General features: G+C 40.6%; 2 protein-coding genes across 6 annotated transcripts in view; one reads left to right on the top strand and one right to left on the bottom strand.

The window, feature by feature from the left end:
- The first annotated feature begins 3,587 nt into the window (after positions 1–3,587).
- On the top strand, positions 3,588–11,029 carry desma (desmin a). Of its 3 annotated transcripts, XM_031300013.2 has the most exons (11): positions 3,588–4,273; positions 5,989–6,049; positions 6,253–6,348; positions 7,229–7,390; positions 7,803–7,928; positions 8,035–8,145; positions 8,462–8,571; positions 8,802–8,848; positions 9,475–9,566; positions 9,762–9,800; positions 10,235–11,029. In XM_031300013.2, exons 1-11 carry the CDS (start codon positions 3,693–3,695, stop codon positions 10,274–10,276), a joined length of 1,467 nt encoding a protein of 488 aa, XP_031155873.1. In that variant the 5' UTR covers positions 3,588–3,692; the 3' UTR covers positions 10,277–11,029. The 3 variants fall into 3 exon arrangements, with proteins under 3 accessions (XP_031155873.1, XP_031155887.1, XP_031155881.1); XM_031300021.1 differs by lacking the exon at positions 9,762–9,800 and having other exon boundaries at positions 3,693–4,273; XM_031300027.2 differs by lacking the exons at positions 8,802–8,848; positions 9,475–9,566; positions 9,762–9,800; positions 10,235–11,029 and adding an exon at positions 8,640–8,689 and having other exon boundaries at positions 8,462–8,597.
- Positions 11,030–12,240: 1,211 nt separating this feature from the next.
- tmem198a (transmembrane protein 198a) overlaps positions 12,241–16,581 on the bottom strand; it is a 38,549-nt gene continuing 34,208 nt past the window's right edge. For all 3 annotated transcript variants that reach the window (XM_036004202.1, XM_031300105.2, XM_036004201.1), the window contains exon 7: positions 12,241–15,857. In XM_036004202.1, the coding sequence (XP_035860095.1) occupies positions 15,705–15,857 (153 nt within the window). In that variant the 3' untranslated portion in view covers positions 12,241–15,704. The remainder of the gene's footprint in view (positions 15,858–16,581) is intronic.

Raw genomic sequence — 16,581 nt, 5'->3', positions numbered from 1 at the left:
TATTTATCCATGTAGCTCCATGTAGCTCTCTCAGTCTCGGCCCCTGTTGCTAGCAGATGGGTCCCTCCCTATTTAGTCAGCCAGACCTGTAGCTTTAGAGACCGTGGGGTTACCCAAACTGAATAAATCCTGTTCGCACATATAAACACAAAACTGCTTTGCTAGCTCAATCTTGTTATAACTAAGACATCTGATGAAAAAAATAATTGTATTCATTATCATGATTGCCGTACTGCTTAGTTCAAAAACATCCAAAACACCGTACGAAAACATAGCTGACCAGACGCAAGCTTTTATTTTGAAAAGCCGAAACTCGGCCGCAGACAGCACCAGCTGGCAGCCGGGAGGGCATGAGACGGGAGGTATATCTTTCGGTCCCGGTGATTATTTGTGATTATTTGTGAAAATGTGCAAACAACAGCCTTTTCAAGGCATTTGAGAAGGAAGGAGCGGTAACATGCAAGCTCCCAAATTGATGCTCGTCTGAGAAATGGAGTTTTGGATAATGTTCAGCTTCGGCAGCTTTACCTATGCTAAAATATACAATGACTGAGGAAGCCTAGTGACGAATCCATAGCAACCAGTGTTGAATTACCCAGTGTGCTTTGCTGAATGGTCTCAATGTTTTATTGTTTTGAAAAGCGACTAGTTTGCAGGTATGTACTACTCTTTGGCCGGCTCGCAAACCCAAACAAGTGTGTGCAGCGTGCCTCTTGTTTTGTTTCCGGTCTAGCTAGATCCGGTGTGGTGTTGTAGTTTTTCTAACGTTACTAGTTGTTGCAACAGCATGTGAAAAAAACTACAAAGTTTGCTATAGGCCAAAAAGAACTAGCCTGGATGCCAGCCGAACTTAGCCCCGTCCACAACATTCAAGGTCGGGAAGTTCTAGAATCTGAGTTTGACGATGTCAGGCTAAAAAATAATGTTAATCTCGCAATAAAAATATTTACGCCGTTAAAATGGGTTTGCGTTAACGCAGTTAATAACGCGTTTAACTGACAGCACTATAAAATAGACTTCACTTGTTTTAATGCTAGCAGTGTTGGGGAAGTTACTTTTAAAAAGTAGTGTTTGCTCGTTACTCGTTACTTCTTAAAAAAGTAATCCGTTACTTTACTTAGTTACCCCCTATGGAAAATAACTTTTTACTTTACTCGTTACTTTTACGTTACTTTTAAAAGCAGGCATCTCTGGGAGAGACTGAAGTTAATTATACAAAAACTATCTTTGACCATAGCCTCTCTGGTTTATCAGTGAAGTGTCTGAACTCCACTGCAGACTGGATTCTCTACTCACAGAGTGACGGCTGATTCATTATGAACGAGTCCAGTGCGGGTTGAATGCACATCGGCAGGTCACTGGCGTTACACGGTGTTAGTTAGTGTAATGTCTGTATCGACTTGTACCGGTCGCGCAGCCACGATGGTCCGTGCATTGTCGTAGACACATGCAGCATCTTTTCTGGAAATCCTTGAGTGTCCGTGCAACCGACACAAGTCCACAGCGGTCCGCTGCGTTTATGTATGAGGCCATCTCCACCGCATCTATCTGTATTGTGTCTGCCTGGCTCAGAGCGCCGTCCAGCAAAAAGCCACAAAGCTTAAAACGCTCTCAAAAGTTAGCTTTGTTCTTGCTTGCTATGATTGCTCTGCTACCAGCCTCTGTCACATACCGTGTGGAGCTGAGAAGGCAGCGTGGCCCTGGGAAAAGTAACGTTGCGCCGAATTGAAAAAGGAACTACGTTTCGTTACCAAATTTTCAGTAGTATCGCGTTACACTACTTTTTACCCGAAAAAAAGTAGTTACTGTTACTTTGTAACGCGTTATACCCAACACTGAATGCTAGTCATGACACCTTTATAAGGTGATATTATGTCATTAATTCAGCTGTAACCTGGTGGTAAAAAATGTATTGCTACATTTATGGGGACTGAATGTTTGTTTTCAGGTGGGAGAATTTTTTTGTCCCTCGAAATCAACATGATGGATACAGACACAAACTGCTAATTAATATATACGGTATCAAATGTCCTAACGCTGCATTTAACAAATAGTGTATTGCTGGTCTGCACAGATTTGTCCACCCACTTGAGTCCAGTGGAGAGCACTTATGACAGAATGGAGAGTATAAGTGACCTTCCCAGCAGCAGCTCTATCAGTCAAACCATACTGCTCCTTATGTAACCAAGGGTAAACACATAATGTTACCAAGGGTAAACTATTGTAGCTCTAAAGCTACTGGCAGGGTAGTAAGTCAAAAATAAGACAAATCCTATTGTGCAGCATTAGGACACTGCTAAAAGTTTTATGTGATTGAAGGGATTCAATTAATACGGTGTAAGGTTTTAAAAAGTAGCAGCCAATAACATGTCATGCATTGATACAAATTAGGCTGTATATCTTAACAGAAAGAGGTATGTGCTTTTATGATCTAGTTTTTTTTAGCACCATTAAACTTGCATACACTGAATTACAGGAAGTACGCCTATGCAATTTCAAACATGTAAAGCTATTTAAAACTGATTTAAAAATGGAATGTCATCTATTTTAGTCGATTGACATATAAAAGTAGCTCCTCAGTGGTTTATCTTCCCTCTGCATTTGGTATACAGATAGTGTTTATGAAATAAGACCATACTCTATAACAACTGCGGAGACTGACTGACTTACCCACACATGCTTACTCACTTAATCATGCATCCATCCAAAAATGCAGACACACACACACACACACACACACACACACACACACACACACACACACACACACACACTTTCCAACAGTTGAAATCAGACCCCTTCGACAGCTGAATCGAGGGCTCGCAACAGGAGCAGCATGGGGAGAGGAATAAGAAAAGATGAGTGGCTGAAGAGGGGGAGGAGATATGGAGGAAAGGCCTCTAGAATAATGGATGACGTATCAAGGTACTGCAATAAACTGATAAAAATATCACTTTTTTTATTTAAATGGCAATCATTTAGCTGTACGATTATTGATACAACTGAATTAAAATTCAGTTTGTGAAGTCAACAGAAATAGGTTTAGTTTACTTAACGGATTTCAGAGGCAAAATAATTGCCCAAAAAGAAGTCACATTACTAAATGTCATCCAAGGATTTAACTTCGCAAATTATATATTATCGAAATTGTAAGCAGCTAAGTAAACCAAAGTTGCCCTTTGACTCAAGCAGCCATATAAAGTTCCCATATAATGTAGTCCCTACAAAAAAGCCCCATTAATGCTCATTTACAGTGTTAAGATGATTAGATTGAAGTAACCTTGGGTAGGAATGGAGGAACTTTCTCTGCTAACCTTTAATTGGCATCTCCATTGTGTTTCCCTAATCTTAACCCATCTTCCAAAACAGGTCCATGGTGAACTTTCTTCACGTTGGGTCCTGGATTTAAAATGCTGGCAAAGTGATCAATTAAAGTGGGGGTAAAATGGGATTGAGGTACAGTGAAGAGCGGGGGAAGAGGAGGTAGTGGGAGTGCAGACGGGGTGAATGGAGACAGAGGGAGGACGGAGAGGAGGGGTTGGGGTAGGAGTGGGTGTGGTAAATCTACAAATAGCTGCGCTCAGTGTCATTTCTTCACTTCGTTTCTCTCCCAGTTGCCCAGTGGGACAGTTGGGTCTCAACACCTCAAGCGGCTCCATCCTACCACAAGTCAACCGTACTGTAAACCAGCCATGAGCAAGTCCTATTCCTCCTCGGCCCAGTCGGCCTCTTCATACCGTCGCACCTTCGGCTCTGGCGTCGGGTCAACTCCAATGTCCTCCCTCTTCTCATCTGGAGGAGGTGGCCGCAGCGCCTCTGCAAGCCACATGTCTTCTCGAGTCTATGAGGTCAAGAACGTCGGCATTCCCTCCTTTTCCAGCTACCGGGTTTCCTCTGGTGCTGGGGGAGCAGGGTTCGGCTCCTCTGCAGCGGTGCGCACCTATTCTGGTGAAAAACTGGACTTCAACCTGGCCGATGCCATGAACCAGGACTTCCTCAACACAAGGACCAACGAGAAGGCCGAGCTTCAGCACCTCAATGACCGCTTCGCCAGCTACATCGAGAAGGTGCGCTTCCTGGAGCAGCAGAATGCAACGCTGACAGTGGAGATTGAGAAGTTGAGGGGCCGCGAGGGGCCAGGGCGCGTGGCTGATATGTACGAGGAGGAAATGAGGGAGCTGAGGAGGCAAATAGAGGCCCTCTCCAACCAGCGCGCCCGTGTGGAGGTGGATAGAGACAACTTGGCTGATGACCTGCAGAAACTGAAGCTCAGGTAGGTTAGAGGATGGTTGAATGAGTTGAGGGATTGATGTGTATCAATGGATGCACTGTTAAAGAGTGTCAATGAATGATGAAAACCGGGGGGAATGAAGAACACATTACGCTGATGTGGCTTAATTTTTTTTCACTCGCGAACTCTTGTCACGGGTTAAAAATGTCTATGAGTTAAGAGCAGTTGAAACCAAAAAGTGATGTTTGCTTGTGATAAAACTCTCCGGTAGTTCTAAAAAAACGTTTAATATTAGAGAAAGGTCTTCAAACAAAACAAAAACCAAACCAAACAAAAAAACAGTGTAACAGAAATACTGTATGTTGTTAGTAGATTTTTCCTGCGACCCCTTGGGGGGTCTGGACCCCCAGGTTGGCAACTGCTTGTCTACATCAGAAAAACAGGGGGACTCTTGCTGTCTGTTAATTGGAAAAAAATATGGGGGGGAGAAATGGAAAGCCGGAGAAGGGAGAAAGTTAAGACAGTGAAAGAAGTAAAAGCCAAGCATGTGGCATCAAAGACAACTCTCCTATTCCTATTCTCTCCTATTCTGGAGAAAATGCAAACAGCAAAGTAACAAAGGAGAGATATGAGAATCGCTTCACTGCAGTGAGTGTTATGGTCCACCAGCTTTTTACAAAGGTGTTTTTTTAATTTGTTCACAAGAGACATAGCAGAGAAAAATTAAGAGAGAGAGAGACTTGCAGGCTCATAGGAATAAAGCTGAGACAGACAGAGAGACAGACAGAGAAAGTTTTAACCAGACAGAAAGAAAAGAAGACAGACAAAAATGAACACACAAAGCCGGTTAGAGAGAGAGAGAGAGAGAGAGAGAGAGAGAGAGAGAGAGAGAGAGAGAGAGAGAGAGAGAGAGAGCGAGCTGTGACGTGGGAGAGAGAGAGAGAGCTGTGATGTGGGTGTATCTCTGAATGGTCTATTTGTAGCTACTAGGTCAGCTCTTTGAATTTAGTATTTCTGTCACTGCAACATCACTTAAATTTAAGTGTACCGGTATGTAGAAACACAGACACACACACACACACACAAACACACACACAAACGTACAGAACGTCCAATTCACACAAAGCACATACACACTTCACTTTCTTTCCATCAGCCATTTTTAAATTGTTGCTTGCAGCATTGAGTGAAGCTTTGCCAAAGCACCTGCTGCTCCCACTGAGATCAAAATACACACAGAGACCTCCTGCCTGCCAACAGTTACAATGCATGCACACACACACACACACACACACACACACACACACACACACACACACACACACACACACACACACACACACACACACACACACACACACACACACACACACACTGCATACACCTTTTACATGCATGCATTCTTCATCATGCTAATTCTGGAAACAGCACCAGCCAAGGACAGACCACTGTTCCTTTCTCACTGTTACGCTTCTGTGAGACAGCAGCTGTACCACAGCTTTAGGACTCAAAGAGCATGTGCACAAGCATGTGTGTCAATGTGGATACAAATAAAAGTTAGACTATGATGTGTCATTGTCTAGTCAGTTCTATTCTTGTAAGTAAAAAAAGAACAGAGATCAGAATGCTGGAGGAATGAGAGGTGGTAACTAGTTTATCTGTCTAGTAATTGGTCCCTGGGGAAGAAGTCATGCTCTCCAACACAGTTGTGTTTGTATTCACTTGTGTTTTAACACCCTTCTTTTTTCTCTCTACAGACTGCAGGAGGAGATCCACCAGAAGGAAGAGGCTGAGAACAACCTTTCTGCCTTCAGAGCTGTAGGTCTTTTATTTCTATAAGATCCCACCATATCTCAGTTTATCTCAGTATATCTCGTTTTATCCTCAAATCCTGAAGTAAAAAGTGAAACACTCAAAACTTTCCCTCTTTACTCTATCATCAAAAAATCTTTTCTTCTCAATTTCTTGTTCTATCTTGCACATTTTTGTACTTATACATTCATTTCTGTGTTTGTATCCAGGATGTTGACAATGCCACTCTGGCCAGGCTGGACCTGGAGAGACGCATTGAGAGCCTGCAAGAGGAGATTGCCTTCCTCAAGAAGATCCATGAAGAGGTCTGTTGATATGTCTTTAAATTATGTCTGTCTGCTATCTGCAACCGGACACCTACAGTTTAGCTTTGTACTATGTATGTCAGTAGGATGTTCTGTACTGTATCATATTACAACTCTGTGCGAGGCTACACTGCCACGTTAGATATATCTCAAAAAGGTCACACTTTATCACACCCACTGATGTTAAAACATTATGCACATTTACACAATATTTCTTGTTCTCAAGTCAGGTCTTATGCAAAGCAAGTGCAATAAGTGCAAGAGATAAATTTCTGCACATTCACCCAAAGACATCATAGGACATACCGAGCTACACACTCGCACACATGCCAGCACAGTTGAAGTCCCTTCCTGTCATTTTGTCATTTCTGCCTCAACTTTGACCTCTTAGAAATGCTGAAATGCCGATTGGTAGAAAGAGCACGTCAGCTGTTGTGCGTGTGTGTGTGTGTGAGGGAGAGAGAGGTGAGAAAGAATGTGTTCATGTGAACAGATGCAAAGCTATTTATATATTTTAGTCAGACCAGAAGACAGCTGAGTGGGACCAAAGCTTACTAGTTTCACAATGTTAAAACTTGTCTTGTGCTATTCTTGATTTTTTAATATTTTTTTATGATGCGCCACTGTGCAAATTTGTGGTTTGACATTTTATATTTCCCCTATATTAATATGTAAATGTCATTGATGTAGAATGCCCAAGCCTGATTTTATCGATTTATGTTTGAACCCTCCCTTTTAATGAGCTCAACATAATAAGTGTAGTGTTGTGATTTTTCTGACATCAGTTATATATGCAGATGAGAACTTTGCTTCCTGCCATAAAGGTTTTTCTTTTTGTTTAAAATAATGTTTGTTTTTTTGTCCTCTTGTCACCTTGCAGGAGATCCGTGAGCTGCAGGGCCAGATGCAGGAAACTCAGGTGCAGGTCCAGATGGACATGTCTAAACCTGACCTGACTGCCGCTCTGAGGGACATCCGCATGCAGTATGAGGGCATCGCCGCCAAGAACATCGCAGAGGCTGAAGAATGGTACAAGTCTAAGGTAGAACACACACACACACACACACACACACACACACACACCTGTGTGTTTTCTGAAGACTTACTCTAACCCTAACCATAACCACCAAACCTTTAAGGAAGTTTTTTAAAGTGTCCTACCACACATATGGTCCCCTTGTGCCTGTGCCCCTTCATAGCGCCCAACCCAGGCACTGCGTCGTAACCCAAACATAACCTAAACCTTAACCTAACCTTTAAACCAAGTCTTCATCCTAAAATGTAATGATTTATGTTATGGGGACCTCCATTTCCCAGAAGGAAGGTGATTCCCACAATGTAAACAGATTTATGTCCCCACAACATGAGTAATACATTCCCACACACATACACACACACACAGATAGTCTCCTTCAGCTGTTGTACTGCTAAAACCTAATCCCCTCTCTCCTCAGGTGTCTGACCTGAGCCAGGCTGTGAATAAGAACAATGATGCACTGCGTAATGCCAAGCAGGAGAGCATGGAGTACAGGCACCAGATCCAGTCCTACACCTGTGAGATCGACTCACTCAAGGGCACCGTGAGTATTGACCGCACCATCAAGACACACAGCCCTTATCTCTGTCTTTCTATCACTTTAACCCACTGCGTTCCACTTCTAACCTCATGTCTCTGTTCCCCTGTAGAATGAGTCTCTACTGCGCCAGATGAGAGACATGGAGGATCGCATGACCCGGGAGGCTTCTGGTTACCAGGATACTATCTCACGATTGGAGGAAGACATTAATAAGATGAAGGTAATTAGTGATTGTACACTATTCACTCCATGAATCCACCAGGTTATAGAAAGTTGCATCAAACTGGTGCAGAGTTCAGGTTTCTTTTCACTCTAGTGATAATCATTGACTAGAACTTATAGATTTAGCCACTGCATCACTGATTATTAAAATAAATTGACAGCCAACTTGAGAGCCACTGAAACCTCCAATGGGAACACTGCCCATGTTTGTGATTCTACAGCTATTACAAATATATAACAGGTTTTGTTAAGTTTGTGCTTGGTGTGAAGTTTATTTGAGCAGACAATACAACTGTTTATGTATTGATTTAAAGGATGATATGGCTCGTCACCTGAGAGAGTACCAGGACCTCCTCAATGTGAAGATGGCCCTTGATATTGAAATCGCCACCTACCGCAAGCTGCTGGAAGGAGAGGAGAGCAGGTGTGTGTGTGTGTGTGTGTGTGTGTGTGTGTGTGTGTGTGTGTGTGTGTGTGTGTGTGTGTGTGCATGGTGTTCACCTTTAGATGTGGGTGAAGTTAAATGACTTTTGTTTCAAGCTGTCTATCATAACTTGACTTTTTTCATTGAGATGTTTAATTAGTATTTAAGTCTTTCTCCCCCGTTACCAGCTTGTAGGCTAATGCTAAATGCCATGCTTCTCCTTTTTGCAGGATCACTGTGCCTGTCCAGTCTGCTTATTCCTCTATTGGATTCAGAGGTAGGAACAACAGTACATATTTTTCCCTTCACACAGAAATACCCATACAATCCATTTTACAGTCCAGATGAGTCAATGAAAGGATATCAAAAGTCTAATTATAGCTTGTGACTGTATATGGTAGGTGCTATTTTAAAGACACGTTGCATACCTGCAGTGACATATTCTGACCACTGTATGGCAATATTGACAAAACCTTCTTGGCTTTTTGATGCACAGGGGCAATCATCAACAAGCCACACATCAATAATCACACAACTTAGCCCATTCGCCTGATGTCTTGAACCGTCCAAATGTGCAATTAATCTCTGCCAATACATTCACTGGCACCACTTTGCGGCTGCTTAAATGAAAACAGTGAACAGTAATTAAAGATGATGTATTAGGTGCAGCCACAATTCATTAGCATCCTTGATTTTGAATACGAGTTGAAATATTTAAGTGGCATAGTCATACTAACTCATCTAGCCCATTTGATGGCTGTCCCATTCATGTGCAAGGCGAGTCATTATGTTGTTCAAAGCCAATTAGTTAGTTAGACCATGAGTCTTCCAACGGAATTAACTTTGTGCTTATTGTATGAGTTTAAGAAGTAGTGTAAGAGCTGTACGAATGTGTTGTTACAGAGACCAGCCCTGAGTCCCAGCATCAGCGCTCCTCAGAGGTTCACTCCAAAAAGACTGTTCTCATCAAGACCATCGAGACCCGCGATGGAGAGGTTTGAGCACAGAAACACACACATATTGTAGATATATAGTACACTTACATAACATACAGTACACTTTTCAGCCCCAACACACCCATAGCCCTATATACTGTGATATCATTTTTGCACCTATTTATTTGAGCTGTTAAGAGATAACATTAATTATTCTTCAACTGAATGATTTTCATTTGTTATATTCTTATCCAGATGAAGTATTCTTTGAGCCAGGGCGCTAGTGCCCAGTCTGTAAGTCTGGTTCCTATATCCCACCTACTTTTTATCATCTGTTCACTATGGGTTGAAGCAAACTACCAGATTTTGGATCTGTGTCTAAAATAGGCTGAAGTTAGCATGTGGCTGGGACAGCATAGATTATGCAGAGAGTAGAAAGCAACCTATATATTGTAATCATAGCTGCAAAAAAACATCTCTAGTATCTAACTGTTGACTCAAATCTTGTAGTTTGCATCGACCCTCTATAGACACTTAAAAGTAAACCTTAAATCCTCCACACCGGTTTCTGTAAGGCAGCTTTACTGTCAGTGGCCTCTGTGTCCCCCTGCACAGCACTTCACTCCAAACAATACCTGCTTGATGTAAAATACTCACACTCTATTATTTGCAACACTCTGTCCTCAACATAGATAATTCATGTTTTTTCCTCCTTTTTTCCTCTTCAGGTTGTCAGCGAGTCCACACAGCATCAACAAGACATCATGTAAACCGGAGGAGGCAATGTTAGAAACACCATATATGATAAATGAATACAATAAATAGTACAAAAATGGAAATTTTCCTACCACAATTTATAAACTGACCCTTTGTTAGAGACATAATGCTGACCATGTTAGCTTATTTAAAATGAAGCACAAAATTATAAAAGCTAATGCAACCGGAATACATCTTTAGACAATGTACTGTATACATCATAAACAGGATAGATGCAGTATGGAGGCACAATGCACTGCCTTCAGTCTGGTTTTAAATTAAGGTCATTCCAGGAATTATGCTTTATTCTTGTTACTTTCTTTCTTTCAAAAATACCTGAATTTGTCATATCTTGTCTGCAAAAAATAATTCAATGGCAAGAGTTTCAAATTAGTAAAATCAAGGCCTTGTGTAGCTGTATTGGCCCAGTATTCACAGGGAGGTTTGCAAGGTGCAAGAAAGATAAATGGGCCTGAAACACCATAGTCAAAAGCAATTTTGTAACGGTACTTTTCACTGCACATATTCCAAGTCTTGCTGTGCAAATGTACAAGTCTATGACTTGATTAAGAAGGGATTTTATTTGTGTAACTGATTTAAGGAAGTGAAATGTTGTCAGAAACACAAACATCTAATGAAAAAGGAACTCAGTCATGTTTGAAGTTTGAACTCATGTGCTGGGTGTTTGATTGTATGATAATGGGTGACCATGAAATGTTGCTTCACTGTGGCCAAAAACTCAAATAAAGAGATTTGTTATCACCGTTTGTCACTTGAGTCAGCCAGTTTTTTAAGATTTTGTAATAAAAGAAAAATGTGTCTGTACATAGCACATGTATTGTGTAAGACAATTTCCTTTTTAAACTCATCTAATTAGCATTCATTAGATAGCCCACAACATGCCTTTCCATTGGTTTCTTTATGAACTATTTCTACCCACTGCATTCATCATCTGATGTGGGCTGTGTTAGCTTTTTAAAATCACACGAGCATAACCGCCTTCTGTTAACATTTAATTCACTCTTATGAAGCAAATAGGAGTTGCTGCCTTGCTATTGAAATTATCAGTAACAGGACTGGCCTCGGTGCAGGGAAAAGTGAACAATGGCTTGTTAATGGTCTGGCCTCGGTCGTGCTTTGTTGCCAGCGGAAAGAAGATTAGCACAGCATCAAGAATTATACAGTCTGTGTGGTTTGTGTCTGAGGTCATTGGACTGAAAATGCCAGCAGATGTTAAAAGGGGAGTGGAGGAGGAGAGAGAAAAGAAAGATACAGTGAAGGCAGGCAATAAACAAGCATGCATGAAAGAGAGCAAGACCGGGAGGGTGGTACAGGGAGAATTTGGCAGAACAAAAAAATAAGCACAGAAAGAAAGAAAGTAAGTGAGAGACAGTAATTTCACTGCTTTTCCAGCAATGTTGATCAGAACTTTCTGTTTCCGTCACTGTTTTTCTCGCAACTGCTGCCAAAGGCAACGGTTTCCCAACCATTATACGGCAATAAAAAAGGGCCGCCTGTTCCTCTTCAATTTCCTTTAAATGAAGTCAGTTAACCTCTGTGACTCTCCCCCATCAGTTGGTGAAGGTACTTTTTGTGCTGCTTAAAGCTTATTTTTTCTGTTTTTGACAGTGTACAACAAGTCATACCATAACTTCCCTACCATGTTCCATAACTGCTTTATTATAGTTTATTATGAAATTGCAATGCATTTTTGAAATATTAATAGAAGAGAGACATCATAAAGATGGACTCAACCAGTCAACCAGATGCTTAGTTTTTCCATGTGTACTTCATAGTTTCTGTATCCTAGCTAAAGCCAGCAGGGCAGTAAGAAGTACTGCATAAATAAGGATATACTGTATAGCCTGATCCGATACAGATTTTGATATTTGAGAGCTAAAACAAATCTGACAATAACATATCAGCCAATAGACTATATATATTTTTAAATCAACACATACCAGAAATAAACAATATAGATAGGGATTCCCTCAGATTTATTTAAAAAAAATTGTGACAACATACTGAGCGAGACATTTTACAATAATAAACTTGTCAGTGCTCTCTGACAAACTGTGGCTTTAGTATCACTGGCCAAACACACCTTATTTTGTTCTCTGAACTGTCACTGTTAATGTCAAATGTTTGTATTAGTGTGTGCAAGTGTGCCTTGGTATTTGGTATTAGTACTCATGAATGCACCTCTGTATATCACTATTTAGGAACAGTAGAGACAAACAAGACTAGATTGTAGAATCACAATGTTTATCATATTTTAGGTCCATATAAATTCATGCTATCAATAATAATAATAATAATAATAATAATAATAATAATAATAATTAGGCGATTTGTACACATTTAAACAGCATGGAAGGAAAATGAATTGTTGTCTCTTTTCAAAATTCAAACTATTGAATTACTGAAGGTAGCTGATAATCAGAGTCAAGGCTCAGTTTGTTTGCTGATTTTCAATATTACACGTTGAAACAGCAGGATGAGAATGATACAAGTGCTTCCAGCACCCAGCCAAATCAAACCAATTGGACATACAGTAGTATCGCAATATAAAACAGGCCTGATCCAATCAGCTGGATAAATTACATAAGTGATCATGGTGTAAACATGAAAATGAAAGAAAACGTTTGTACATTTTAAAATCATTTACAGTTCAATATCTACAACAAGTGTTTCCTCACGTATATTCAGCAGTGACAGGCAATCACAAAAAATAATGAAAACAAAAATAAAAAAGCTAATAAAAAGAACTGACAATTTAATTACAATAATTCATGTTGTCCCCAAAGACAAGAATGGTGCCTACTATGTTTCAAATTACCATTTTGTAAAAATCTTTTTCTAAAATGTAAAGACAGTGATGTTAAAAGCGCTTGACAGTAAAACCCCAAAATAAGACCCAAACAGGACTAAAGTGTAAGCAAAAGCCCAAATAACACTTGAACAGCCACTACTGCAAAACATTATTGGTACAATGATAACAATGATACACTAGATTAGAAGGTGACTTAGCATAATGCATGTCAATAGGAGGGAAATTGTTTTAATGTATTTTCAAAGCCCTTTACCTGGACAGCGTAGAGAGAAGAGAAGAGAAGAGAAGAGAAGAGAAGAGAAGAGAAGAGAAGAGAAGAGAAGAGAAGAGTTTGTACTTCATTCAGTCAATGTGGATTGTGTTTTCTGCACCCTGGGACCAACAAACTATAACTGGAAATCTGAGGTTTTCACATGACAACAGGGACACGCTAAAATACTGACACATTGGAAACAGTTACACAAGGATTCTCATGCAGTAAGGGTTAAGGTGGTAATGATTGGTCCTCTAGTGCTAAGCCCGTCACATCCCATCTTAAGTACAGTACAGTGGAATGTTTTTGTTTATCTAAACCTCAAAAGTAAAATCTCCAAAAATTGACATAAAACACAATCCAAGTCTTTTTGCAGTAACATTTAGTCTCAGTGGGGATTTTAACATTGGTAGTGTTGGTGTTTATTGTGGGGAACTACAGTACGTCAATTTCAAAGAGGTTCAAATAAAACAAAAATAGTTCCTTTGTTCCTCCCTGTACAAATCTAACTCCCTTCGCCTCTCTGTTCAGGACAACAATATCAATGTTCGGAGCACATTTCAATTTAAAAGCAACTCATATGCAGAGATGCATGTAACACACAAACATATGCACACATAAACAATAAGTCTAGGAAAAAAAGGTCCAGTAGTAAACATTAGAGGGCGCCATTGCAAATGATTTCATCTTTTCACTGTCTTATCATTTACAGGAGATTATCATCCTCCGCCTCCTTCTCAACATTTAACACTGCATACAAACTATAGGATTCACATCTTTAATCTGACCAGTAAATTGGCAAAAAAGAGGAAAAACAATACCGCATATTTTACATACATTACAATGAAACCCCCTCTCCTTGGCCAAAATTTGGTGCAGTCCATCACTTGCCACAGGGCTCCTGTGTCCACTCACACACACAAACACACTATATTTAACTCTGCCATGTATGACCAGATAGCAATGTATTGTCTTTGTGCCTTAACAGCATATTTAGACAAATAGCTGACAAATTTAAGATTTTGTTTAGGGTTAGAAGAGCAAAATGGACATGAGAGCACTAAAAAAACATGTCAACAAAGATAATGACATACAGCAGCTTAAAACATGTTTTAAATTCAGTGGAAATGGGAAAGAAGAGGGGAGGTATGGATGTGTCTCCTGCTCAGGTCCGTGTGGTAAAACAGCTGACGATGGAGGGCAAAAGGAGAGTTATGAGATTCCCCTTGGAAAATGGCACCAGTGTAGGCAATGACACATGGAGGGTTTGTGGGTGAAATAACATAAAAATTGTCTTCAGCGTGAAGACTTTTTAAAGCAGCAGAAGACTTGTGCTGCCATTTCTGGATTGACAGGGTATCAGTGAAGATACCAGGCTGACTTTATGTACTTCACACATGACCTTTCAGTGAAGAAGATGATGAAGAAGAGCTGCCTTTCTGTGTCAGTGTTAGCTGTGTTATTTGTTGTTGTTCTTCTGTCATTTTCCTCTGAGCGCTCTTAATGGAATCCTTGAAGCAAATCATTTCCTCGTTAATAACCCTTGAACTGGGGGGCACCTGGGTAGCTCAACTGGTAGAGCGTGCACCCCATGAACAGAGGCTCAGTCCTCGCCGCAGCGGCTGCAGGTTCGATTCCGATCTGCGGCCCTTTGCTGCATGTCGCTCCCACTCTCTCTCCGCTTTCATGTCTAAGCTTTCCTATCAAATAAAGGCCTAAAATGCCAAAAAATAATAATAAAAAAAAAAAATAACCCTTGAACTAAAGATACTGTGGAAGGTTTTTTGAAGATTGTGCTACCTTGACTCCATGAAAGCCACGTAATGCTTTTTTTTTTTTTTTAAATGATGCAGCCCTCCTGTGGAGAAATTAGTGTTTTGATTGTTTCCTCCACTGCAGTCTGAGAGAAAACTTGTTATGGCTTGAAGCAACCAGAAGATTCTTTAAATCAAATATTTCAATCAACTCCCTACCATACAGGTCTATTTTTTCCAGTGTCCCCCATACCAGTATGGTAACGTAAGAAGTTTAAAGTTGAAGAAATACAGTATGTAATGACTCATGTTCGAGATTTGACCAAGCAATCAGTTCTTGCTCCATCCAAAAGAAGAAGCTCTGCTCTTGTGTCTTGACATTCATAAAAAACAAAACATGACCGAACTGGCCAAATAAATACAACTTCTTACAGGTCTGAGAGGAGAAAACCAGTGTGGGACATATTGAGTTCCTGTAGGCAGTTGATTAGGTTGGCACAGTAGGGTTAGATTTTCTACCCCTAACTGTGACAAAGAGGTTTGAAGTAGCCTTGTGTGATTGTGTGTGTGTGAGGTTGTGTGTGTATGTGCATTTCTCCGTCTCAGATGCGTACTGGGGGTCCACTGGGAGCCGTGAGGGGCACTCGAGAGCCGCAGTCGTAGTCGAGTTCGGCCATCCGGGAGCGGCTCATCATTCGACTGTGGGAGTACGCTCGTCTGTCTGTTTGTCTGTCCCTGAAACTCCGGATGTAGCTCTGTGGATGGACAGATGATACACGGTTGGGGTAGGAATATACTGTATAGTGCACAGGCACAGTATCCATGGCACTGTATACATGTGTAACTTGGACAACTTGTTTTTGGTTGTTGTCCGTGTTTTCGGAAGTGTAAAAAATGTGTGGTTTTACTAGGGGTTATTTGCAGGACTATTTCTTGGATGGGAGCACATGAAGTCTCCACTGATTGCTGGGGAACCTTACATAGACAACAAGACTTTAGGAAGTCACTGCTCCTGGAAATAATCTCACCGATAGCCCTCGGTAAAACCCAGGTAGGCAGATTTTCTTACCAACAAACAGAGCCAGGCTAGCTGTCTGTAATCTTCATGTTGAACTATGCTAATTATCTGCTGGCTTCAGTTTTATACTGAACATACTGACATGAGAATGGCATCAATCTTCTTATCAAACTCTTGGCAAAGAAAGCAAAATAAGCATATATACCAAAATGTCAAACTATTTCTTTAAAGGTGTAATATGCAGTAAGTAAAATATAGATTATGACAAAAGAAATTGATTTAAAAAAGGAAAACAGATTGAAAAACAACCTCTAGTGTCTGTATATACACACCCATTACAAAGGTCAAAATCATAGGGAAGATACACATTATTTTTCTCTTTTGTTAACATTGCCACATATGGCATTTGTGCTGCATTCATGTGGTGTCGGAATAATTGGGAAAATTGATTGCCATAACAC

The sequence above is a fragment of the Sander lucioperca genome, chromosome 8 (genome assembly GCF_008315115.2).
Source record: "Sander lucioperca isolate FBNREF2018 chromosome 8, SLUC_FBN_1.2, whole genome shotgun sequence".
NCBI classification, from domain to species: Eukaryota; Metazoa; Chordata; class Actinopteri; order Perciformes; family Percidae; genus Sander; species Sander lucioperca.
This window is presented reverse-complemented; position numbering and strand designations above follow the sequence as displayed.

Bases quoted from the DNA above. Each gene is read 5' to 3' on its own strand.
- desma (XM_031300013.2), top strand. From the start codon at position 3,693: ATGAGCAAGTCCTATTCCTCCTCGGCCCAGTCGGCCTCTTCATACCGT. The intron at 7,391-7,802 runs GTAGAACACACA...CTCTCTCCTCAG, and splicing joins AAGAATGGTACAAGTCTAAG to GTGTCTGACCTGAGCCAGGC. The intron at 8,146-8,461 runs GTAATTAGTGAT...ATTGATTTAAAG, and splicing joins AAGACATTAATAAGATGAAG to GATGATATGGCTCGTCACCT.